This window comes from Anas platyrhynchos, chromosome 10 (genome assembly GCF_047663525.1).
Source record: "Anas platyrhynchos isolate ZD024472 breed Pekin duck chromosome 10, IASCAAS_PekinDuck_T2T, whole genome shotgun sequence".
NCBI lineage: Eukaryota > Metazoa > Chordata > Aves > Anseriformes > Anatidae > Anas > Anas platyrhynchos.
The window spans coordinates 15626356-15653850 of NC_092596.1; the positions used below are offsets into that span (position 1 = coordinate 15626356).

General features: G+C 37.8%; 1 protein-coding gene across 4 annotated transcripts in view; it reads right to left on the reverse strand.

The window, feature by feature from the left end:
• Positions 1-27495, reverse strand: part of KLHL13 (kelch like family member 13) — a 75441-nt gene that overhangs the window by 46410 nt on the left and 1536 nt on the right. The window contains exons 2-4 of one of the 4 annotated variants that reach the window (XM_038184311.2): positions 19539-19603; positions 12448-12506; positions 4433-4504 (exon numbers count right to left, since the gene is read on the reverse strand). In XM_038184311.2, coding sequence (XP_038040239.1) covers positions 4433-4504; positions 12448-12467 — 92 coding nt within the window. In that variant the 5' untranslated portion in view covers positions 12468-12506; positions 19539-19603. Of the gene's footprint in view, positions 1-4432; positions 4505-12447; positions 12507-19515; positions 19604-27495 lie in introns of all 4 variants that reach the window. The other 3 variants (XM_027464942.3, XM_027464943.3, XM_038184312.2) reach the window with 3 other exon arrangements.

A 27495-nucleotide genomic window follows, 5' to 3' on the forward strand; every position in this document is an offset into this window, starting at 1 on the left:
ACAGTAACGCCGTGCAAAGATGAAGTTTCAAGTTTGACAGAACAAAACATGTACTAAGCTGAAAACAGACTTCCATTCAAATATTTAGTGGTCTTTTTTAAACATACACTTTCTATTTACTGCTTCTAAAACCTAACATTGGTATACATATAAATCTGCACATAGTTAAGAGTTGATATTGCATGAAGCTGTAAGTTACCTCATTGCTAATTTATTCTTGCATAACATTAGTTAACCTGAAAAGCTTAAAACAGGCAGGAATTGATCTTTTCTTGCAAATTGGTGAAGACGTTTAAACAATTTGTTCGTAAGACAACAGGATTCTACAGAACAGCTTAGGAAAAAATTTTACTATATATAATGGACAACTCCTTTCCATCCTATGCTTCAGTTTAACTATTTTAACTACTTTAACTTCAAAAACATTAGCTATAAAAGCCAGCACAAATCCCACCAGAGTTTTCACGTTTTAAGGAAGAACAAAATGCATATAGTTTTAAAGTTCCCCTAAACTTTAAGGGCTAAAGTGATCTAACCTTTCTTAGCTCAAATTTTAACAAACAGCTTTAAAATGAGCTTAGTAGCATCCTATATATTGTGTATTTCTCACAATTAAAACAGCTTTAGGAAAATCAGTTATGCCACCTTCTGGCATTCTTAAGAACTGCTCTATAAGACAAATACTAATATTTTTTTTTAATATTTTTGTATTTTTTTATAAATTTCCATTTCTTGAATAGGAAAACAAAAAAGAATACTCAGAAAATTCACTTCAGGTAAGATGCAGAATGTGACTTTTTTAAAGCTTTGATTTATTCATACATCACCATTAGCTTGGACCAGCTTGTGCCCTGCCTCAGAATCCCTCACCTGTACCACCTTCCTTTCTAGTCATTCACCCACAATACCTCGTTTGAGATACAAGCTAGTCTGCTCTTTGTCCCCATCTCAATAGATACATCAGAGGTACTGGAAAAGGCAGAATGAAAAGGACAAGCAAACACGTGAAGTGGTTTCTGTGCAAGATACACCACGTAGACTGGACTTAACAGCATGGAAGACAGATGAGAAGATACAGTAACAGTATGAAGTGTCAAAAACATGACAAAGGTGAACACAGTAATTATTCACCAACTCTGTAGCACAAAATAGGAAGCTCATATGAAACTAGCAGATGTCTGGTGAAAAAAAAAAAAAAAAACAAAACAGAGGAAACTCTTCACACAACACATGCTTCAGCTACCAAGCTCTCAGCTTTTCAGTAACCATTTCTTCTCACTATGCAAAAATTCAAAGAGAAGCAACTGTGAAAAGTAATTAAAAAAAAAAACAACAGAACTATAGAACATTTACTTCTGATCTGGAAGGTCCCTGAGCATAAATTATGTAATTATCATTTTGACCACACAAAGCAAGATATACACAGTGTGAGAAGTAGGAAACATTACTTTAATCAAAAACACCACTGGAAGTCAGGCTGCAACAACAGTGTACCCAAATGATCTTGCAAGAATCACAGAAATAATACACCAAGACTGCAGAATAAATCCTCAGAAGACTCAACATGGATAACTGTGGCCAGGCATAATGTGACTGCAGCCCCCTGAACAAAGTATTGCTGCATATATTCTGAAGTATTATCTACAAAATGCAGTGCTATGATCCCACATGAAGTGCTAAAATATTTTTCAAAAAGCAAGCACTGATAGCAGTCATGCCTGAATTATTCCTCCCTGCCCATGTGTTTACAGACATTTATAACTAATACTAACTAGATGCATTTTTCTAGTTTAGCAAAGCACTTTTTCACTCACTTGGAATTCTAAATTTCAAACCTCACACTGAAAGCAGTGCTGGTGCCTAATAATTCAAAGGCAATTTCAAATGAACTCAGTACTTTTATGACTTAAAATCCCTGAAAGACGAAGCTTTTAAGGCCTTTGAATAGCATATACTGGAAGCATGAAAAGAAGGCAAGATTAATTCTGGAGACACCTGGGAAATCTCTGCTGAGCCAGCCACGCACTACTACAAATCCAAAAGCACAGGATATAGCAGTCCAATTAGGAAGGAAGGAAGGAAGACAGGGCAATAAGTCAGATATTTATTCAATAGAGTTAGTACTGAGCTTGAAGTAAAACACATCTAGTAGCTCAAGATAAGATGAACATTTGCTATAAAAGTCTTTGTAAACAGCAAATTAGAAACTGCCCATTAAATAATAAGCCTATTTGGGGAAACCAAGAGTTACAGCAATGACTGGACACCACACGTTTTACACAAAACACCATTACTGAACAGTATATTTTCTTCAGTGCTTCACATAAGATTTCTGCAAATTTGTGTTCTGGCTCGTATCCTGAATCAAGCAACAACATGCATAAACATACCTTTTTCTGTTTGATTCCTTAACTGAAGCAGAAACATAAGCAAACCACCAACATTTTGCTGCAGAAAAGTCATCTTCTGGGAAAAGAGATACACCATCCAAAGGGCACGTATTCCATTTGGAAAAAGTAAAATTATGTACAATTATTGAGCCTTGCCTTTCAGTTGTCAAACATATAATAAATTCTTTCTAACAGCAAATTCCAATAATATGATTCAGCTCATTCACCCTCCTTCTCCCTCCCTTTGCCCCCAGGTTCTACACTGTAAATTGTCTTATAACCCAATACTTTTAACTGTCCAGAGAACAAGGACATTCCTGTTCTCAAACAGCACTCCTCATTAATCTAAAACGATGTATAGCATAGAGATGGCTAGACTAACTTCAGATAAAACCAGTATGCATCATAGAAGTACTCCATGTTGGCCAGTATCTTTGCCACACCCCACTAAAGAGCAGCAATGAAAAGGTTATTCGCTTCTATAATGACAGACCAGTGATGTCCTGGCAAAGCCTGTGAGCAAAATCCAAGTGAGACTTCTATATATTTTACTACACGGGCCCAGCTTTAGTTATCTAAAATCAGAAGTGAACATAATTGTATTGTCTGTCTAATCACCGGGGAAACTGAGCAAGAAGGAAGAAAACATCACTGAGAAAGCTAAGAGGAACCCAGACAACAGCCAACAATGCTGTGGAGAAAACAGCTTTACAAACTCCTCTGCTTTTAGTTCTTATGTTCTGCTTTACTCCCACATTGCTTTGACTCACTCAAATCATGTCAATTTACATTTAAGCAACTGCAAACACAGCTTCGCTATCCTTGTCCAGATGGGGTATTGAGGAACTTGCTGACTTGTTGATACACGACCTCTGTACTCTTTGAGACAACATGAGTAGACTGAGAGCATCTGAAGATTTAACACAACTATTTCATATGAAGTTTCCTTACAGATCCTTGGCTGATACACTTCCACCTACCTGGTTGTCAGGTATGACTCAGTCTGAGCAAGTAAAGCAGAACACAGAAATGAAAGTAAATCTGGAATTTGGAAAAGGACAGCTACATGCTGAAAACATTTGGAATGCAAAACAATGGAAAACTTGGGAAGACAGAAAGAGACTTGCAAGATACTAGAAGTATCATGAAGAGTCATTTCAGTAGTGTCATGTAAGTCAGGTATAAAAATATGTACAATATTGTAATGAGGCAGAACTGTACTGGCTATAGCTGAAAGTTTTCTGTGACAGATGTACTTCTGCACTTCAACAGTGCAACAGTTTCAGCTGTTAAGACTTGTTACCTGCTGAAATTATACTGATATCTGGACTTCAGATTTCAGTGTGTCTATTTATGGAACTGGTAGTCACCAGGCTATAGAAGAATACTGTCTGAGAAACTGAGTTGTTTCCCTCAACAGCCTTCATTAATCCTGCAGTATGCTTTTCAAATGTAGTTGTTCCTTTATTATGAACTGTATTTCAAAATGGAAGACATTAAAGGAAGCTTGCTGGAATTTCTTCCAGGAAAAGATAAGCATCTCAAATCCTTACCTTAAAACTTTCTTTCTAAATAAGAACAAGCATGAAAAGAATAAATTGCAAGTATAATGAAAAAAGACAGAATGGCTGAAGTCAGTATATTTTAAGACAGAAGTCTCTTTTCAGTCTTATCAGAAATGTTTTTAGCATACTCTGACAGTTTTCACAAATAAGTTTTTCCCTACTTACTGTAAAACTGGCCTTTAAAAATCTAAAAGCTGATGCAATGGCAGCTGGATCAACTAAATCAGAAAAATCCATGGAAGTCGTGAATTAGAGAAATGTTGAAAGTAAGACTTTTTCCTATATGTTGTTTAAAAATCATGTAGTCCATTATTAGACAAACAAATTAAGTCCTAAGTCCTTTTGCTTCTAAAGGCACTTGATACCTAGCTCTTCCAGACTTCCTCAATTTTTCAGGTAAGGAAAAAGTTCTCAGGCTGCCACTCTGAGAAAAACAATGTTGACGTCTCTCCAGGAACTTAGCCACTTGCCACATACCTGTCATGAAGCACTGCTGACACCTCGCCTCTGAGCACAGAATGATCCATGCCGCTGAGGTTAGTAACTGCCCTGTTGACCAAAGGAGATAAAATGCAACATGTAATCTTAGATGAGAGCAGACATCCTAAAGTGTGCCTCATATGGTAGAAGAAACGAAGTTTGCAGCCAATACTGCCCAAGTTCTGTGGAGTCCATCTATTTTTTTGATGAGAAAATGAGCCTTTTTCTTTGAAGAAAAATAAATTACAGAAAACCACAAAGCAGTCGAGACGTTCTGAAATTTATTGAGGCACAACAGCATCTGTGTGCAGTCCCCCACAATACACTTTTGAAAGAGTATTTTTGAAGAAATGTAAAGACCATCAAAACCAACAGCAGAAAAAAAAACAACTTAGTTGCTTCAGATTCTTCAGTTAAAGTTTAAAGGACAAAAGCCGTAACAACATAAAAATGTCCATAGACCTAGCACATACAGATTATTTCTGTGCGAATATACTGCTCAACTATGATGCCTGCATTTCTACTATTCCCTTAACTACCACAAACTTCGGTTAGTCCTCTTCTGCTTGTAAAGACAGGATGTAACCCAGGCTGCTGATTTCTGATTGAAGTGTCTTCTACTCACTGGTACCTTATGAACACAAGGAGAACATTTAGCAGCCAATATAGCATTCAGTTTTAATGCAAGGACCAAAGCTTCACTGCACCAAAATTTTGCTGCTCCTTAACTTTTAAAGTATGAACAGAAACATTATCAGACTTGGGCCTAATTTTGAGTCTCAAGAATGGAAGGCTCAGGGGATCTAATCCCAGACTTCCTTAAAGATATTTAAGGGAGAAAGAGGAACTTAGAACAACTTAGGATGCACAGTAGCAGCACAACAGGCAATGTGCACAAGATAAAAAAAATTCTTCACACTAAGAGCAAATAAACTTTGGAATAGGTTTACTAGAGAAACTGCACACTCCCTCACTGGAAATATTTGAGACTTGGCTCCATGGGGCCCTGGATAACTATCTGAGTCCCTGCTTTCTGGAGAAAGTTGGACCAGATGATCTCCTGAGGTTCTTTCCAAGGTAGACTTCTCAGTAATCCTATAATCTCTAATTTGAAGCACAGAGTAAATGAAATGACAGAATGGAATTGTTCACTTATTTGCTCATCTTTGTCCAACTGGGGGGGGGGGGGGGAGCAGTGGGCTCGATGCGACCTAATCACAGGCTTCCAATATCTAAAATGTAGTTATAAAAAAGATGGAGGTACTCCCTTCAGAAGCATGCTTTTATTTTTCCTCCTTTATTTCAATAAAATATTTCTTGAAAGGATGTTAAGGACTGAATAAATTACTTCCCAATGGAAATCAACATTGCCACTTTTGCCACCACAAAGCATTCCAGAAAAGGAAAATATTCTGTATAAAAATCACTGAATTTTATTAGTAGTTCTCTTTGCCAAAAAAAGCATCAAGAATGAAAATGAAATTCAAAGTTGAACTCAATCCTCAGACATTGGAATATTATAAATCCATGAGTGAATATGACAATACTTATTAAAATAATCTTTCTTCTCTACTTATATATCACTTTGAGTCTTTGGATAGTCTACATTAATCCTTTTCATCTTGCCTGAAGTACTAGGCAAGGAACTGTAGGTATAAGAAACATGAAGGGTCCTGTTTCTCTAAAGAACTTATGCATACTACCAAAAGTCTCAAATGCAGTTACTACTGTAAATGACATCAATTTACACTACCAAATCAGAATAAACTGAACAAGCCATCTTCTACTAGTGCATGCTGTCTGTATAAAGAATTGCTGTCAAATATATACTATTTTTTTCAGAAGTATTTGTACAATATTTTCAACATTCTCCCTCATTACTTACACAGGTAAAATTCATCTTTCACAAAGATATTTCTCGTTTCAGGCAAACTCCAGTTTTCTTAAGCCTTTGAAATTCTGCTGAAATGTTTTCCTGCCTTGTCCCTTCAGCCATGTTATTATAGTGCATCCATCCAATACACCTACCTCTCTCACCACATTAAGCATGAAAAGCTGCTTTTTAATGCCCTTAAGGGCTCAGCCTTGCTGTATTCACAACATTTGTTCCCCTTAATTCAATCAACCTTTGGCAAACTGTCCAACGAGCACCTCTGTTTTCTTTCATGTGACCCCTTATACACAAAGGTGCCTTAAAATAAAGCAGCGATAATTCCTCCAAAATAGGCACAGCAGTAATGCATAATAGCACTGAACATTGGTCAGAGTGGTGATATATTGCAACTATTTGACTCACTTGATTTTCGACAGATCTCCACCTGCACGTGATCTTATTTTGTACTCGAGTTATACGAACTTTCCATGAAAGATGTTCTGATTTACATTCGTATACTAGTAACGCTGGTCAGATGAATAAGCAAACAATTATTACCTAAAGACTGTTTCTGCAAATTAATTACTGAACTGTACTTTCCATAGCATCTTCAAAAAATTAAAAGCACAGAATCATTAAATTCAAATGAATAAAAGATCTGTATTTGTCACAGAGGGAGTCATTCACCTGGCTAAATTTTAAAAATGAGAAATATGCTTCAAGAAAAGTTTGTTTCTTCAGTCTTTTTAAATATGACAGTAGGCAAACTGACTGCCAAGCACTCTGGTAGCACAGTGACAGCACTGACCCAAGCTTTTCTGAGGCTGTTCTGATCCAGCTACGTATTCCCAGCTGCAACATCTGTTGATTCATGGATGCTGATGAGCAAGCACTAAAAGGGTACAAGACACACCTTCAGAAAACATTCCCCATGGATTTCCCTTTAATTGCAATGATGCTACAACAGTGTTTGTCACTACATTTTTTAAAAGATCAATGTATTCTTTCCAAAGCTATTAAATTTTGTCTCCTTGAGGCAAAAGATCATTATTAAAAAAAAAAGTGTGAAACTAAGGCCTACAATATAAGGAAGCTTCTGTTATTGAAAAAATAACCCATTTCACATCACACCTGGTAGTTCATTAGAATTCAGACATTATCATATTCTGGATCAATTCACACTTCCTGAAATACCATTTACAAACAGCAGTTTCAGGTAAGCTACATATACTAAAGAAGGAAATGAGACTGTTTAATGGGACAGGATCCACTACACTGAACTCCATATTACAAAGTCATATTTAAAATCAGTGTGAGTAATTCTTGTTTTTATGTAAACCATTCTACTGTAAAACCTGCTTGTATAACAGACAAGCATTATTAAAGCCATGTAAACATTTAGCTTGTAAAAAAAAAAACACACTCCAACATGCAGGATGCAAGCAAAATGGAAATATTACCAGCATGCGTATTATAAAGTTTGAAAATCTTAAAATGTGTCCCAAAATTGTCCAGAAGGATGTCTGCACACAAGCAATTTCACTGCATAGCTACAGCAACATTTAACATGACATTGTAAAGACAGCGAAATAAGCCTCTAGAGCTGTTACATGGGAAAACAACCTTTATACAGTCTTAATGCTATCAAACCTATAATCACAAAACCATTCAGCAACTTCAATCCCTGCATAACATTTGCAGGAGCACAATCATGCTTCTGTACTCCTGAGCTAAAACAGGATTATTTCATTGCCTAAGCAGACCGGCATCTGTGCCCTAACGGATCTTGGCTCTGAAGTCAATTCATGTCTGGCAGTTACAGGCTTCATAATTTGAAGTCCAAGAGCAACAAGTCTGACAACAGCAAAGTCATCATTAAATTTCAAGACAAACATGGAGTGGCATTTTACAGAAACATCTATGCAACTAATATTTAAAAACAGACCTGTCAGCTTATACATTCAAGTGACTTGTAGGACAATAGCTGGACTTCCAAAAAATAAAAAAGCTCAGAGCACACACTTTTACCCAAACTCCAGTTCACTAGAATCATAGAACCAATTGTGTCAGCCACATATCATCAGACATCTCCCTTCTCTTCATACATTCATTTCAGGTAAACTCTAGAAATAATCAGCTACTCTTTCCACACTCATGACTTTGAAGACAACACTTCCACAGACTTAAACCCCTGCATTTAAACTAACACCTCAGGCCTGCCTGCTACAGCAGTGCAGCTGATGGCCTCATCAAGAGAAAAGACCAAGAGCTCTTCCCCAATATTTCACATCCAGTAGCCACCACAGGAATGTCTCTCCAGACTGTAGTGGAAATCTGGAGATACTGTGTCTTTCAACATCTACCATTTCAGGCTGTATTTCAGGTTTTGGAAAGGAAGCTGTGAAGAACCAAGCTGGTGACTACCTAGTTCATATTCACCTAACAAGCCCCAAAGCAGGCAGAAGGGCTTCCTCATGCCCTCTTCCCTCCCATTCTTCAACGTCCTTATTTTACTGCCAAAATCAGCTTTTACCTGAAGATTACCAAGGGTGAAAAAGCCACCTAGTAACACAGCATCACATCTTTCATGTAAATGGGGCAGGAGACTGAAACTCTCCTGTTTCTAGAAGTGGCTACGTGTAACACCAGGTCAGGGCACTGTGCAAGGACAGTTTCAACTCACTGCACTGAAACTGAAGTAGCAGAAAGCAGTATTTTTGCAAGTGAGTTCTATGTCAAAGTATTGCTTTAAATAAGGTATTATTTTGAATTGTAAGTTAGCTGAACTATTGCTTCATGCCTGAATGTGCATAATGGACAAAATTCTATCTCACATTTATAGCAACATGACTCAAAATATTATCAAGCTGCCCCCAAAATACTGAATTGATTTAAAAGCATTATTAAAATGTTTTAGCCCCTACAGAGTTATCATATTTTAAGTGTTGTGTAGAGGACTTGTATCTCACCTTTCTCCAGTACAAGTCACCTATGATCATGACTTCAGCATATTAAAGCTCATTCATCAACATCTACACTTAATAAATCCATGTTGGTGAAGATTCCCACAACAAAAGTTTGATTAGATGAGTGCTGCATTTAAAAAAAAAACAAAAGCACAGAGAAGTAACCCAGCAAATATTATACAAGTAGAAGAAAAACCTGTATTATGACCAGTAAGACAACAGAACAACTCTCTCTCACTAGCAGTGAAAAAAATAATCACAGTAACAAACCATCTGCTGACTGTCAGTTATTTTGAGAGCATAAAGGTTTGCGTGGTTACTAAGATCAGGGAAGGCCAATGGAACATACTAGTCCATTCACTAGGAAACTGAATAGCTTAGATACAGCATGTCCCTTCAGCACCCAGCTTGTCACATACACCCCTAATCTACTGATTACCAAGGGCACAGCTCAAGTACCCATTACTATTGTACAAATTAGACTTACTTTGACATGGACAGATGTCAAATAGAACAAGGCACCCTCATTCAGCCTGTCAGGCTCAAGGAGTAAAATCAACGTAGGACAGGAGTAGACATCTCTGTATTTTGCTCAAAGACACTTTCTACAATTTCATTATTATCCAATATACTTATGAATTAGTATTTTTGAAGTTCATGAATGTAGAAGTCAATACCACTAAATGAAAAATCTTATTGTACATTCTCAATTGTCAAAGACATTTTAACTCAAGTTGCAGTATGCATTTCATGCCCTTTAAAGCTTGCTGCTTGAGCACTCAAAGGTAAAACATTTTTTCACTGTTAACCAAAAATCCTGCACACTGAAAACTGCAGAGTAATACTCACAACAACAATAAAAAGTAAATAACAATTTGCATTATGCATCCCACAAACTTTGTACAAGTAAGTATCAATCACAGAAAGAGATACTGCTGCACAGAGGTTAAAGCCAAGGTTATGATCATGCAGAACTGGAAAAAGAGCCCAGTTCCTGCACCTCCACCCTGCAACAAGGATTAAACTCTATTCAATTCACAAGCTATCCCATTACATCTTACAAATTCACTCTTGCAACAATCCCATAAGAATTAAAGAAACTAGCCAGTTATTTATTACCTGTTATTGAAGCTACTAATGCTGACACAGAGGAGTCTTAACGTAGGCAAATCCAGAAACACTATTCACGGTGGGTGTCATTGGCTGTAAGCCTTATCCGCTCTCTTAAATATCAGAGCACAACCTGACCCAACCATATGCTGAAGACAGTGAAAAGCTGACTGCTATGCAGCTAAAAGGTCCTTAACTGCAACCATCTGTACAAATTAAATGCTAACCCCACAAGATAACTGCCGTGTATTTTTCCACAGATCCTTTTCTGAAAAATATGACACTGAAATAGTCAATATCTGTTCAAAAAATAAATTTGGTATTCCATCAGTAACTACGGCATCGCTAAGAAAACATTAATTTAAGGTATGAAGACTGATATTTGGAACACTTACACCACAGCTATATTTCTTGTTAGAAGTGTGAGCAATTCAGTTCCAATTTTACTAACATGATAATAATTAAAATAACTCATAATGAATTACTGTTATTAAAAACCTAATAAATTTCTCAACTGTAGATTTTCAAAGCTCTATACAGTGACACCCAGTTGGAGAACAAATAAAACTGTACCTGTGTAAAACACTTCAATTAAACTTATTCAGGCCTGTACAGACCTGACAGCCACATGACTTCTACCTCCCTCATTCACCTTTAAACAGTCTAGAAAGGTGAACTTATTTTTTAAAAGAGTAAAGACTTATAGTTACGGAAAATCTCTTTTGTCCTAAGGAAGAAACCTAGAAAGTTGAATGTAGAGAGCATGTACCAAATGGAGTCTTTAGTTGCATCCCTTCGTTCTCATTATCAACAGCAGGAGTATCTGTTGTTAGGTTTGGAAAATTTAAACATAGGCAATCTTAAGAACAGTATCATCCACTGAATGATCACACAAGCCTAATGAAGCAACAGACTGCTGAGCAATTGCTACCTGATTTACCAGATCAGAGGTTGGACTGCCAAATCATCACCGAGGCAGAACTGAACAGTTCAAAGAGCAGCAGTAAGAAGCTCTGCCCATGATATCTGCCCAAGGGACTCTGCTTGAGCCCTGACCAGAATGTGAAAACAATGAGAACGTGCACCATGGCTGATGAATCAGGTAATCCACTACACTGACTACCTGCAAAAGGCATCACAGTAACAGTTTTATTAAAGTATTTATTACTATTAAAAGTAATTTTATCAAATAATATTCCATATTATCACTACTCATAGCCAACAGTGGCAACATCCTTATGGACTTTGGCCAAAAGAGTGGTCTAAAGGTCACAAAAATTCAATCAGCACTGTCTCTCTTTTATAAGCCTGGTGGATCAGCAGAAGGATTTCTCCTGCTGCTTCACGAAGAATGCAGCACCTTGCCAGGACATTGTTAAGCAAGAAATATTCCAGCATCCTTCCTGAACTGGCAAGTGCAGAAGTGCTTGAAAAAGCCAAGGTGAAGATGACTAGAAGCCATGGTTATCCTGAAGCAAAATTTCCTCTTGACTCAAAACATGACAGAATACTACCCACTATTTGCATAAGATGAATCTCACATCCCAAAATGAGGAAATAAAGCACCAATTCCCCCCCACACACACTTATTTTTTTTGTTAGTTACTAAACTACAAAAATCACAAAACTGTATCTATGAAAATCCAAATTAGACAAAGACAATAGTATTAATAGCCCCTCTGTAAGCATTATAGAACTTGAGTAAGTACCTAGTTAACCCTACTTGAAGGTTACCCACAGACCAAACATCGCAAGTTCTTACTGATGTCTAGAATGCATTCAGTAGATAACAGTAAAAGTCTTTGGTAGACTTTCTGTAGAAAAGTTGGGCATTGTGGTTAATCATTTATGAAACTATTCATATTCTACTGCTCAGTCTTCCAGCTCTTTGTTTCAACGTTCAACTTTGTCAATGCTTTCCATGAAGGGATCTGTATTCACAGTTTTTCAGAAACAAAAGAAAAATTTAATCAAATGTCAGTTATTCTATATAAGGGGGGGCGGGGGTGAAATTATTCCTACATTATTATTTTGGACTTCTTAGGAAACACACAGTTACTCACAAAGAGTCTCTCCACATCATCTCTGATAAGCGGAAATATCTTCTCTGTTCTTCATGCACCTGTAGTCAAACAGAAAAGAATTGACGCAGAGTCACAGACAGGCATCCATAAATAGCATTGTGTCACTCAGATCCTACAGATTTTCACAAAACAAATCAATATTTGTTCTTAACATTCAAAATATGACTTTTTCCCATTTTACTAATTTTCTACAGTAGAATTAGAGAGAAAGGAACATAAAAGAAAGAAAATTGCTTCTTGTTTGCACGTATAACACTGCTTTTCACATTAGAAACAAGGATGAATTATGAAAACTAATCAAGTGAACTGAGAGAGCGCATGACCTAGATTTTTTCAAATAATCTCTTGGTTTAACCCAGTTGTTCCTGAGCCTGTCTATCCTATGAACAATTTACTAAGATGGAAGCTGTGACTCATTAAAGCCACCTTTTATTTTAAGGGAGAGAGAAACAGCTCAAATTATTTATGTGCAAAACAATCACATTAATTTGCACAGAGCAGGCCAAAATTTTAATGAGTTCCATTTTTAAGATCTAATATAGTTGATCAAAAAGTGACAGTCTTGTTAGATTATTTTTTTTAACGTCTCAAGGGTATGGTATCTTACATCTATTAATCAGAATGAAAGACTACAGCCTATCTTCCAGTTTGAAACCACGCTTCTACTTGAAGATAGAGTGGCAAAGCTGTAATATTTACATTTTCTGACATTGTTTAGCAGCAAGCACTGGAAAACATAACTATGCAACACTCCTGACTAAAGCCACATTTTTATTTTTGTTTTTCTGAATATTTTGCATTGCTAGGCATAAGTGAACATGAAGAAAAGTAGTAGCAGAGGGAATTATGGATTTCTTTAGATTTACTATTCCTTCACGGCCCCAAGCAGAACTTCCTGTGCTGGAATTAATATTTTTAATACAGATGTCAATAAGTATTGTTATATACAGTCCCAAAATTGTAAACCTGATTTGAAACAGATCAGTTTACTTATCATGAAAAACAAACTTCTGCAAATCATCCTCTCCCATCCAAGTGTTCTGTACCATTATAAATATCATTTTGACTTCCGGGAGAAAAATCACATGCAATGCTAATTTCGGATTTAGTCAAAAAATTGATTTTCTTAAAGCAGACTAGATATTTAGTGGAAGGAATCCACACATAGCATTTGTAGGCATAAACCTACATTGTGTGCAAACCTACACTGTGTGCTTTGCAACACTTTAAATGTACTATAACAGCATCAAAGTGAATTATTTAATGGTATCTAACTCACTGCTCCCTCCCACTGATGCAACAGCAGCTGGTAGAATAATGTGGTTCTTAACCTCTGCTGTTACTGCACTTTAGGACATCCACTTCTTTCAAATAAACCCCAGGCTTTTCTCCATTAAAGTCTGCTGATTAAAACAGGATATGTTTTATCTATCCCTCATCATAATAAACATTCAAAAGGTACCACATACATCTGAATTGCTATCCTACAAATGTACACAGAAATAGTTATTTGTAAAGTCCAGTAGGATCTGAAGAACGGTTAACACAATTTGAAGGGATAATGCAGTCTTGTTCATTATTTTACGATCCTGTGCACAAAGCAGAGGTTTCTCTGATGAGAAATACATTACATAACTGTGTCAATTTATCAAAAGAATGGTGTTCCTTGTCTTCAGAAAGTTTTATGGTTATGACCAAATTAACTCCAAGAAATAAAAGAAGTTGGCCTCATCTTGGGCAAGTATACACCACAGATGGTTTAGTCATCTCTCCAAATACCTCCTTGGTGAGGCCAAAATGACATTTTTTTGACGTGGTCTTTAATCGGATTGCTTATGTGCATATCAATTACAATGACCACGCCAGGTTATTTGTTATTTCTAACATCTGTTAGAAGGCTTTGAAATTTTCAAGTTCCATAGATGATAGGGCTTCTGTAGGTTACTTATCTAAAGAACTGATTACTGATGCAACAGCAAATTAGTGAGACAAGACACATCAAAGAGTGAAAAACAAAGGGCACAGTCTAAGAAGCCATTGAATGAACAAACCCATGCATTCCTAGTGGATAAACACATGAGGATGTACAGCATGGAGTGTCAATACAGTCCCTAGGTCAGAGGACAGACTTTATCAAACTTGTCTTTTTTATAGAAGGCAAGGTGTTTGCAAATGATGCTCAGAAATTATAAATCAAGAAGATGCTGTGATTTAGCCTGAGCTAGAGTAATTGCAGGCCATACAAGCTTCCTCTAGCACAGTAAAGAATGAAAATTAAACCCATAACTTAACAGAACTGCTGAAAAACACTAGACAAACAAATGTGGAGCAAGTGGCTAAACTCTAGCCTGGGAACATTAATTAAGCATGCGGTTCCACATTACACTTAGTCTGACCTAACTAGTAGTCACCGAACTTGTGCCCAATTTAACAAGCCAACTAGCTGCACAATTCAACAGAAAACCGCTGTCCAAGGGAAAACCACTGTCCATTACATATAACGGTTTTCTGTGAGATAAGCAAGATAATCCCACTCACCTGGTGCCAGTTGCACCTTCTCAGGCATGCACTTAGCAGCCATATAAGGAGCAGATGAAGAAAGCAGTATTTTCCCTTTTGGCAGCAGCTGACTCAATTTGACATTGAACTATACCCTTACACATAGAATGGTTTTAATCTCTGTATAAGAGATGATATGTAAGAGACTTTCATTCTAAATATAGAGAGATCTATGTCTATAAAGGCATTTTTATCTGAAGGTAAGATGTAGAATAGTTTCATGCAGGAAATTTTCATGATAAAAAGTTTTTGTTTTTTTAAAACAACAGGTACCATAGTTCCATTACCTGGAAGTGGCATTATCATTATAAAACACCCCCTGATAATCAATAATTAACAAGTAGAATCATCACTATTTTCCAGCTACAAACTGGAATTATACACAAACATTTTCAAAGAAAAAAAATAAGTCCATACACAAAAGAAACCGCTGTTCTTACCCTACAGAACATACAACAGAAGTTACCAATTTATTGCAGTCAATCAAGGTACTGCATTTTGAAAAACCCAGTGTCAGAAAGGAAGCAATTAGTTGTCAACTGCTGAAATACAACACTAGGTAACAGAACAGGTATTATACTAACAGAAATTTACTAATTGCACTCAGTGAAAAAGTCTTACCCACCAAAAGTGATGCTATCATGCTCGTTAACTTCAATTACATAATGTCCTTTGTCAGCATACTTTAAAAATGTTTTACAAAATTATTATTCAACATATTTCAACACCATATAACAAAAATCAAGCTTCAGCATGCTTACACAAGCTTAGAAGTCTTCAGTGCTATTTATATAAAAAAAAAACAAGCTTTATTAGTATAGCTGTTCGTGCATGTAACAAGAAAAAATAGTTCTCCGAAGAATACAGAATCATTAATACACTGCTTATAAATTGCATTCAAGTAAAACATCTGCAGTTTAAAATAGCACCAAAGAGACAGCAGGCTGCCTACAAGTACTATGGCATATTGGAAGCTATATCAGGAGCACATCAGGAGCTTCAGCAATTAGAGTAATCCAACACCAGGGAATCAACTTCTCTCCTGTTCGGTTGAGCTGTAAGAAGGCAGCTCTGTATGCAGCAATCCCCAACCAGGACCAAAGGAAAAGGGGACAAGGAAGAGGCTGCAGGTGACACGCAGCAGTGACAAGGAGTTGTGCCAGCACAAGGAGGGAGCAAGGAGACAGCTGGCACCAATGTCCAAAAAACACACAAAAGCACTGGTGAAAACATGCCAGCTCCATGCCAGAGCTGACAGGTTAATGACCCCTGGGCTCACATGGACTTTGTCAATTCAGCAGCAGCACTGCTCTCTCTCTCCTGCCCGTGGCCCAAACACCTTCACCCAGAGCAGCAGCTCCAAGCATCATTTGGCATTACACACAGTGCCTGGATGCTGAGGCAATGACACCTGCCTAAAAGGCTGTTCTCCTCCTACTGCTGTCACTACAGCCACAACTGGGAGCAGGTCCCTACTGCTGATAATGTCCACATCCATGTTTGTGGATGTCCAGACTACACAAAAAAGCATCTTCCATGGGCTACTGCCCCCATGATTACAGTCATTGTTAAAAACCTACCTCTAGTTCTCTCTCAAAAGGCCTGAAAGCATGGAGTTAGTGCCTCTTAGCCTACCAGGACTGCTTCCATTTGTCAGGAGCTCTATTCTGAAGAGCGTATGTAACAGACTCACAGTTACCAATTAAATACTGTTCTGGAAGGGTAAATCGAAAGGCTAGTTTTACAATAGACTGAAACCAAGCGATTATAACAGGAGTTCAAATTCTGGGAAGCTTCCTAGTAAAATAATGCACACTTCAGTGGTCTGCAGTCTTCCAGTCCTCAAAAAAATGGTTTTCAAGTAGCCAGTATAAATTAGCTGACAGTAAAAACAAAAAAGCTCAGAACATTAAAACTTGCTTTCCCCTTTTCTGCTGGAAAACATTTCAGTACTCCTCTGTTACATTATACACAAGAGTATCAGAGCCACCTGCTTCACTGAGAAATTAAGTCCTTGGTATTTCCTTAAGCTAGCACTCAAGTACCCATGTGATGAGCCACCTTGGAATCACTCTCCACTAAACTAAGCCTTCCCACCTGTTGTTACTTTATTCAGCCACATCCTTTACCTGCAGGCTTCATTTAAACCACATCCTTGAAAAAATTATCTACATATGCAAATAAAGGCCTGGGAAAAACACTTTTGGCCATGTTAGTCAGCATGATTTCAAACACCAATCACCATCAGGAAGCTTATTAATTCTGGAGTGCTGTTAATGGGTAAAGCTGGAAGCTAGGAGAACACCAGGCTGCAGATCAACTTAAAGACATTGCTTTTCCTTTGCTTTTAACAGCTGTCTTAAGCATACCTCAAAAAGACAACACAGCCATTGAACTGATACAATTCAGGAAACACTAGGTCATAAGGCTATCTAGAACACAATATAGCACACCCACCACTCACTGGCTTATCATAAACCAAACAAATGACATGAGAATTGAATAAGATGCACTTCACATAACAGTAATTTAGCTTAGCAGCAGAGTTATTTCTCTAACACTACAGAATTAATGTCAGAGGTGAGGTTTGGTTTTCAAAGGTACTTGTCTTTGAAACAGACTTTAAGAATCTCCCAAACACAAGGACCTTGAACACTAGTACAACAGTCAAGATTTTGACACCAATAAACACCTCAAAAGAAGAGCCAGAGAACACAATCAAGACTATTTGAGATATCCTAGCTAAGAGAATTATTTCCATCCTTAAAATTCCTCTTAACTATAAGCAGGGTTATTCTGATATAACATAAATATGTTCGTAACTCCACAGGTAACAATGAGGTTCTGATCACAGAAAATGTCAGTGAATGTTGTATACATATTTACCTTTCAAACAGCGAGGCTTGCTAAGTAGAAGAGGTAAAAGTAAGTGAATGTTTCATCTCAGAGCAGCATAACTTTAACTCAGTCTATCTGTGACTACAAAAACTAAAGCTTTCGCCACATTCTAGTAAGCTTTCAAACCTATCTTCTATTTCATAAATCTAAAAATGCATACATATATCCTTTTCAGCTAAGCTGGATGGCCGTCAGCTTTTATGAAAAAAGCTGACGGCCATCAGTTCTAACAATACCTCCTTGTTTTGCACACACAACTTTGCACATACACTAAATAGCTTCCTCCGTCATTATCAATTGTTCTGATAAATGACCTAATGCTACATAATTTGATCCATGATTATAATTTAACAATTACAGCATTCTTATCGAGGGAGATTTCCGAGATTTAAGGTATTAACATTGCATAACGCTGCAAACATATTCACCAGCTTTTGAAAGCCTTATGTAAAAACTGCTCTCGTGAAAGGATTAAACATGGCATGGTCAGAGAGTTCTACAAATGAAAATATATTTTGCTTTGAACATTTGGATGTTAAGCATTTAAACTCCTATGAAGAGTTTAGATACAAGAGCTATTCATTTCCAATTGATTATATCTATTCAATTCATGATATTCAACAATACAAAAGCCTTCTAATTTCTGTCCCAGTAAAGGCTGACACATAGTGTCAACAGCACCAAGCTCAGTTGAAATTTACACTTCACAAGCATGCTACTCACCCACACAGTCTCATAAATCATCTATTTTGTGCCGGGGAAAACTTAGCAGAATAATTTTTCAATGCATCAATTTAAGTATGCCTATTACAACATCTGGAAAAGACTACGTAAAGAATACAGATACATAAATATTTACCTACATAACCTTCAAACTGGAAAGTTTCAGACTACCAACACTACAAAAATACCTGAATATTTTCATCAACATTCAAGATTATCTCTAAAGGTGCTTACTTTCTTGGACACGTAAGCTATTTAATCAACATCTAACAAATGCTTCATATAAGGAAAATGCCTTACAGAAGTCAGATATGAAAGGTCAGACCAAAGACCTATTTAAACAAGCTTCCTGTCCAGCAGTGGACAACTCATGAGCAGCAAAAGTAACAACATGACTGCATTCTAACAGCTTTCATCAGCCAGTGGTTTAGGGCCTTTATCACACAAACCACATGCAGAAAACAGTTTTTAAGCACTCCACAATTCACTATTTTCTTCCACTAATTTGTCTAGTCACACTTCAAGCTGCTGTGTGTCCAAGATATCATGCCACAATGGAGTCTCAAGATAATTATATACTAGATTAAAATGGAGTCTCACAACACGGTTAATTATTACAGGAAAGCATCCTTCAGCTACCAACTCTAACTTTATGGCGCTCCTGCTGGCTGCAGAGACTTTCCTAGCACTGTTTCCCAAAATCCTCCCCTAACAAGCCATACCTCTGATTTACTGTGCTACCTCTTCACTACATGAAAAGCTGGGAGCACACCCACCCTAATGTAACTAGACAACGCATTGTATAGTTTAATTGAACAGGAACAGTTTCACTGGGGGTTAGCCACTTAAATAAGATTAGTTGCATACACAAAGCATCTCAATTTTCTTACTGTTCATGGCAGGATCCCAGGGCTACGTTTCGCCATTCCCAAGTAGTCCAGGTTAATTTTGACATCTAGAACAAAGAGAAAAAAAGAATGTCACACACCTTTGCACACTATTATTCATTGTAGATGTTATTTGAAAGAACTGCAGGGTACATCATCTCCCACAGAGTTAACTATTGGTTTATGCAGCTCTTTGAGCTCTATCTCCACTGTGAGTGGAAAATTGGATAACCCCACTTCTTGCCTGCGGGGAAAGTTCATAAAACTCACTACTGTCATGTCCTGCTCTTCTCCCATGTATACAGAGTATTTCACACACAATTCTGCAAGACCACAGCTGCAAATAAAAATCAATTTCAATAGTAGTGTTGAAGAAAAAGGTGTCAGAGACAGTTTTTGCTTCTAAGTTGGTCAGTTTTTCTGTGCATCTCAGAAGAACCACCAGTTTACATAAATCATTAAATGCACATAAGCCCCAGAAGACCTAGGAGAAGTAATACCTTGCAACATGTCACTAAACCAGGCATGCTTTTTATAAATTCAACTCATGGTTGCTATTACAGCAGGAAACTATCTGGCTGGGCTTGCAAAAAAAGGGTAGGTTACAACAGAGCTGTAACAGTACAAAGTTACAGCAAGAAGTTTCACAGCCATTTGAAAGTCATTTTTCTGTATGGAATGACCAACTGGAGAACAGAAGCTGAGAGGAGATGCTGCTTTTCTTTGTAATGCAGAAGAGATAGTGTACTCTATTGAAAAACAGCCAGTCACCCCAAAATGCAAAGAACAGTTGGCAGTATTGTCATTTGCAATGGCAGCAATTTTATTTTTCTGTTCATTCTAATGCAGAGTGAAGAAACACTGGTAACATTGCTGCCTGCTTTTGCTTTCTCTGATTCTTCTCTTTGAAGACCAAAATAATTAAAGCATTACATTTGGCATCTCATATTCTCATATTCAGCTAGAATCAATAAGTTGAGTCACACCTACAATGCAATGAAAGCATAAAAACATTTTTTCAATTATAAGCCGTTCTCAACCTGAAGCAAAGCTACTCATCTAGTTAAAACAATACTAACAACAAAATCACATAGGAAGCTACTCATTAAACAGTAGTAACAGAAAAAAAACAAAACAGTTAAGACTGAATGTCCTGTACTAAAACAAAGGAGTTACCTGAAGATTAGATAAACCGCTGCAGTCTTATTTCATGACACTTCCTTCATTTTGGTATCCCTCCTTAAATGCATTAGTTTGCTTTTCACAGATACACATTTATGCATGGCAGCCATCAGAAAGACCCATGTTCCAGAACTGAAGGAATATTAATGTGCCAGGGATGACACACACAATTCATCACAAAGCACTACACAGTTTGTTTTGGTGAAGGAAAGCACAAAGATAAGAAATTAGAAAGTCGTTTCTGCTGGCAAGAAGCCCCCTAAGAACAGGGCATAAGAACCAGGCTTCCCACCATCCTGTCTGAGCATTTCACATAAACCTGCATCTATGCAAAGTGGTGTCAGGCTACTCCAGTGACACATACAAGCATTACAGTGGAGGTCTTTATGAAGGGCCCTCAGTAAAGAAAAACTAGAACAACGTCAGACTTGTTAGACACATCTGGGATGGCACTGAAACAATAAAGTCAATACAAAGACAGCATTTTTCCTCCAACCCACTCATTTTTTCCTCCTCCTATTTCTTTTTCCACCATTATTTATTCTTGACTCCATGTGCAGGAGCATAGTGTTGCCATGCAACCTCTTCTTTTGCAGTCTCATTTTCTGGGCCAGCTCCCTCCTACCATTAATTGTACTAATGAATAAACAATCTAAACTACTAAAGGCAGCTGATTATGACCATAGTATGGACTCTTTTGTGTGCACATGGAGGAGACAGGACGTGGCTGCACAGCAACCCTGCACCATGTCCCACAGCACCCACGAGCCTGGCAGCACAGTAAGAGGCATGCTATCACCATAGCCTGTTTAAGTTTTTACACCACACCAGCAGACCATTATAGCCTAACCAGATGCTCTCTGCAAGGACTCCGAAAGGGTTTGTAGGATTATTTGCAGTGGAAAAGCCACATTTATGCCTGCTGAGCATCCTTTTAGCTTGTGAACCTCTGTCCTGGATTTGGATCTCCTCCTTGATACAGCTGTGCCCTAGAAGAGCTCATCACCCTCAGCTGCTGGTCACTGCTGTCTGCCAGAAGGCTACCAGCTGAGCTTCTCTTAAGTACTTTCTAACCTATTTACTTAGGATCAAGAGATAAAAGACTGATTATTTGGGCTGTTCAAACCACCCCAGCTTATTTTGGCTGTCATTCTGAAGAAGAGCTCACAACTGTCTCAACTACCAGAGGTAAGGTTAATAGCCCCCTAAATGAAACACGTAACTCTTCTAAACCTGGAAATGTCTAAACCCAGAGAAGATACATCTACCCACATCCCAAAAGAAACTAGGTCTCTTGGCTCACTTATCATCATCCAAAGAATTCATTTTAAAAGAAGGGCAAGTCCTGCTTATACATTTGCTCAGCCCTTTCCAGGGAAACAATTTCACCTAGCTCCCAGAGAAGCTAACTTGCAGAGCTCCACACGCAGGGACAGACATGTGAGCTGCATATTAACACCGCATGTAAGCCTCTGTCCCTGAAAGAAGATGAAATGCTGATAAGGCACATCAAGTCGAGTTCAGCCTACAAGTTTTAAAGCACAAAAATGACACCACAATATTCTAAAGTTAGACTGCACGCTTAGCAAGATATTGCCTACAATGCTAACTGCTTTGTTATTCCCCTGTGTCCACCCCACCCACAAACCTCACAAAAATAACAGGTGAAAGAAAGACTACAGTAAGCATAAGATTTAGGAACAGAAACTGCCTTTTTGTTCTGCATACATGAAGCGCAGAATTCAAGGTCCTGAACCATCACTGTGGCTCTTAATCAGTAACATTTTTACAATGAAAAAAAAAATTAGAGGATAGTAATACCCTAAGTTAGATGTACTCAAAAAAAAAAAAGTTTTTAATTACTGATCAAAATATTTGTAGAAAAAGGCAAGTATTAAAGCCTTTAAATTTAGCATCAACCAAAAACAGGAAGCTTCCTAGAAATCCATACGATTAGACACATAGGTCAACAAGAGAATTTTATTAATAAAAAAGCAAGGAATTATGATAAAAGAAAACTTCAGGGCCACTGTCTTCTTGTAAAAAGGAGACACTAGGGAAGTTTTATCACAGTTAGTTTAGAGACTCACTGCAAACTCCTCCATGTATTCAGCCCTACATTAAGAAAAGTTAATACATTCCTGACAAAATAAATTAGTGTACTTGCAAAGATTTGAGGCAGAGTTTCTCATAGCAAGTGATATCACCAACATCAGTAAGATCACTGGTTGAATTGATGACACTTTTCCACCACCTCCAAGATATCAGCTATCACAATTATGTCATTACTGCTCTCCTTTAAATAATAGAACTCCTAGTTTGAACATGAAAGACAAAATTTTCAGACAAGGGAAAATACACTACCAAGCACCACCTGAATTACATAACATCCCATACTAACCCTTCTGTCATTAAAGGTGCCAGTGCTTTATACTGCCCATATCTAATCGAAAAGAGTCAGTGAACACTTCACTTTACCTTTACTTCTCCATGACAAGTGTGAGTAGCCACAAGAGATTGGTCTGATTTGCATAGCCACTGAGAAAGCAAGTGTAAGACTACTTGAGCAGTCTAGTAAATCGAATTCAATATTGCTTAGTTGTCTAGATTTAGCCTTCAGTTCTTTTGTGGCTGAAGTATTTAATCCAAAATTCATTGTTTGAAGGCATAAACTTGCAAGTCTTAGTTTATACAAAATCTCTCTCATGGGGCACATGCCTCGATGGAAATACTTCAGTTCCATTTAGTGCCATATAAAAACAAGTTCAGAATATTGGACACAAAAGTCCAGCTTGAATTTCTAAATTTAACCAGTCATGAAAAATCTAAAATGATGTTAATTACAAGTTCAACAGCAAAGAGAGCAAAACTGGTTAAATGCTGTTCTTGTTAAAAGCTTTCAATATAAACAGGTAATAGCATTGGTAGTAAGCAACAGCAATACAACTACGTATCCATTTTGTAACTTCTAGTTGCTACCACATAAAAAGTTATTAACAAGTAACAAGCTGAAAGATCACTGGGGTGGAGACATGGGGGAAATAAACTATTAATATGTCTTCTACAACTCTGGCACCCACGGTAGATAATCAACTTCTAAAAAAAACACAGAATATGTGCCAAAGCGCGTAGGATTCTAGCACCACTCGTGGCTTTCTTTAAATAACGGATGTGCTACTCACTTCCTCTCTTCTATTCAAAATCTGTGGGCAGCCATAAACTTGCCCAGAACCATGCCCGTTTCGTAATAGTGAAGGTATTTGAAAGCCAGGTGCTGAGAAGTCAGAGTTGACAAGGCATACGAGCAACGCATCTCCTCCTCACGAGCAGGACGCAGGCCAGTGCTCTGATTCCTCGCAGACAACAGCTTTCCCTCTCCCTTCTTCCAGTGAATTCATGCTCTCATGTAAACTCAGGCCTCCAGTAAAATATTTACACGGATCATTCAGCTCCTATGCAAGTAGAAAGCTAGCTAGCTAGCTTCAGAACAGCAGCTTGAGGAACACCTCTTCAAAGGCACCTGCAGATGTGAGCAGTTGGAGGTGTGAGCACTGCCTCGGTCCCGACAGGCTGTCTGCTGCTGCATCCCTCCAGCCCCAGCACGCGCTGGGAGCAGTCCTGCCTCCCTTCCACTCACCTCCAGCCACATCATTCCTGCTCTGCTTGTGGGAGCAATATCAAGGTGTAGCCACAGGGTGAATTAAACTGATAAAAAACTTACTGAGTTAGCTTCCCATGAGATAAGCAGCATGAAAGTAATCATCCCACAAACATGCAAGCGTTAGCTCTGCAAGGAGGTGCAGCAACAGTTTGCAGCATAGGCCAGGGGCAGGATCACACAAAGTAGCGTCTGGTAAGGTACCTGCAGCACCAAACTGTCTCCGAAGTATCTAGCACCAGATTTAGCTCTTGAGTATATATCTTCTGGTAATTTTTCAATCCTTAACAGATTCATGAATAAGTCTTAAAATTTTAAATTAAAAAAAGAAGTGAAAATGTGGCATTTGTGTCTTACAGAATTATGTAAGTATATAGAATACATTACTACATAAAACAAATAGAGCTTCAACTTTAGAGAGCTAGATTTTGTGCCGATACAGTAAAAACCTGCTGGATATTTCAGATAATTTTTAACATACGGCTGGATATTTTAAATTAGTATTACTAGATAAGGTCACTTCTTCAAAAGAATCAAGGTTTCCATGATGCTAATGAAATGCACATGAAACTCACTCAGCTTGGAAACAGAACAGACCACTTACACGAAGATCCTAGAGAATAATCAGGAAAATTGAACTGGATTGAAATGCATGTGAGACTGATCCTCTTTAATATGGAAATGGAAGAAATATTAACTATCCACAAACTTTAAGCAACTACAAGATGGGGCAAAATCTGAGAATTTCTTCGACATCAAAACTTCTGCTTACTATCTATTTTCATTTCTACTTTCACCTGTACATAAGCATTCTCACACTATAAATATTTCCTATTAAAACAACCAAGCAAAAAAGCTTTAGAAATGGGCAATGAAGTAATTGGCACTGCCAACAAATCTCACATTTTTCACATCTATAGAATACACCAGCAAGCAGCTGCATCAATCACAAAGAAAAACTTACAACAAAAGCCCCAAGAAATCATATGACCAGCATCATTTGTATTTACAACAAATCACTGTTTCCACAAAATGGAACAAAAAGAATTATTTCCTGCAGCAAGTTTAAAGCAAAAACATTAACTAACACCAAAAATCCATAGCTACTGCATTCTCCAGGAAAAATTAATACATCGTATTCACTTAAAAATAGCTTCTCAAAATAGGCATCAAGTTCTTTATAGTACACTGACTACGGGAAAAATTTCAAGTTTTTTTTTTGGATTAATCTTTGGAAACACATAAGCCAATTAAAGGAGTTGTATGCAAATTTTGTCCCAGTTTGCAAGCTCTTCTTGGGTTCACACAGATCCCCCTTCCTACCTCACGATCCAGAAGGTATCTTCAAGAATCCACTTCTGAAACATTCCTGTCACCAATATCAAGTCACACATTAAAAATCCCTGTATCTCACATCTCAAGGCACCCACAGCTTAGTTCACTTGTCATTTGCTTCTGACACAGGCAATCTTCATTATGCAGCATAAGCGTGCTTTCACCCTGAAACAGCTACTACTGTGTAGAACCCTTGGAGACAAAACACAAATATGCTTTATGTAAATAATTCAGATGAAAACAACAAGTCTACAAAGCAGCTCTTATCCTGAGTATCCATTGAAAGGATGCCTTTTTCTTCCAGAGACTATTATCTAACCTTTCTTTATTACCCCCTAGTTTTTCAAAGACCCTTTGCTTAAAGATGGCAAATATACTATTCATAATTTCTTACATACTAACTTTCTGAAGATTTCCATGCAGTGCTAATCTCCCAATTTTAAGAATTCTACTACATCACAAACAGTTGAAAGAAAACCACACATGTTTTCATGCGGTATTCTGACAGCGGAATACAGCTGTGAGAATCTTTAAAAAGTTCAGAGCAGACAACCTTGAAAGAGAAGCAGAACATGTGTTGCCCCATCCATTTAAGCTCTTACCTACCTCCCACTCACGCTGACACCCATAAACACCATGCCAGATTTGTGATAAAGACATCTATCCATGTGAACCTAGCCTGAGGCCATCTAAGTCAACTTTCACAAGCTATTAAGAGTCATTAGAAAAATTTTCTACTATTGATACAGTGCAACGGTCAAACACTGAAACCCTTCTCTCTGAGGCAGCTAGCATTTAACAGATGTTTCCATTTGTTGAACCTTGCCACGCTACAGTTTCTCAGAAAGTTTTGCCAGCACAGATACATCAAGTAAAAGACTAACAACAACAACAACAAAAATGTAAGTGTATTTAGCATCTCAGCTACTTCAGCACTATAACAATGAAAAAGAACATTTTTGACAACTTCGTTTATAGTGTTCGTGGAGGTGATATAGTAACACTAGTAGAAACTTCTAAGAGAACACACTGCAAATTCAGGTGGAGTCTCTACCAACACGTTTCTTTGTAGTGTAAACTAGTTACCCCTTTCTAATAGCTGGACCACAGTAAGAACATACAGCCCCTGAAAACAGAGGTTATGCCTTTATATCCAGGCATCTTGGGCTTGCTCTCCACTGTCGAAGAACTATATACAAGTATATTGACATACACTGAAAGTGAGACAGTTTGGTATAGGTTTTTTGTTTCTTTTTAAAGGAATGCCAGCATTTTTATCACCTTGATGCAAAACAGAAGGAAAAAAGATATTTAAGGTTACTACAACTCAGAGGAAAGAAGCAAGGTTTTACTGTGTGCCCAATCCCACCATGCATCTAGCCAGTTCACATGCCAGTACAAGAGCCCTTTCTGCAGCAGCTACATTTCACTTCCCCTCTGAGTGCCCTTAGAACTTAAAGAAGGATTCATCATCAGTCTCTTATGCACTGCCTTCTATAGCGGTATCAGCTGAACATCCTCCCTCCCTGCTTCGCCCCACTCAGCCCTGTGTTAAGTAAGCCTCACAGGCTGTTTGAGATAAGCCCAGTGCTCATCATCTCCCCAAGGCCACGCCGTCCCATCATTTGTGGGACCGCAAACTGAATCACAGAGTTTTGTTTGTTACAAGCCTTGTTTTCTAGCCAGATAATTTCGCTGATCTGCTTCATGTCTGGGAATCACCAAAAGCTGTGACAGTGTGACCACAACCAGCAAAATTCCTCAAGACACCATTACTGCTACAGA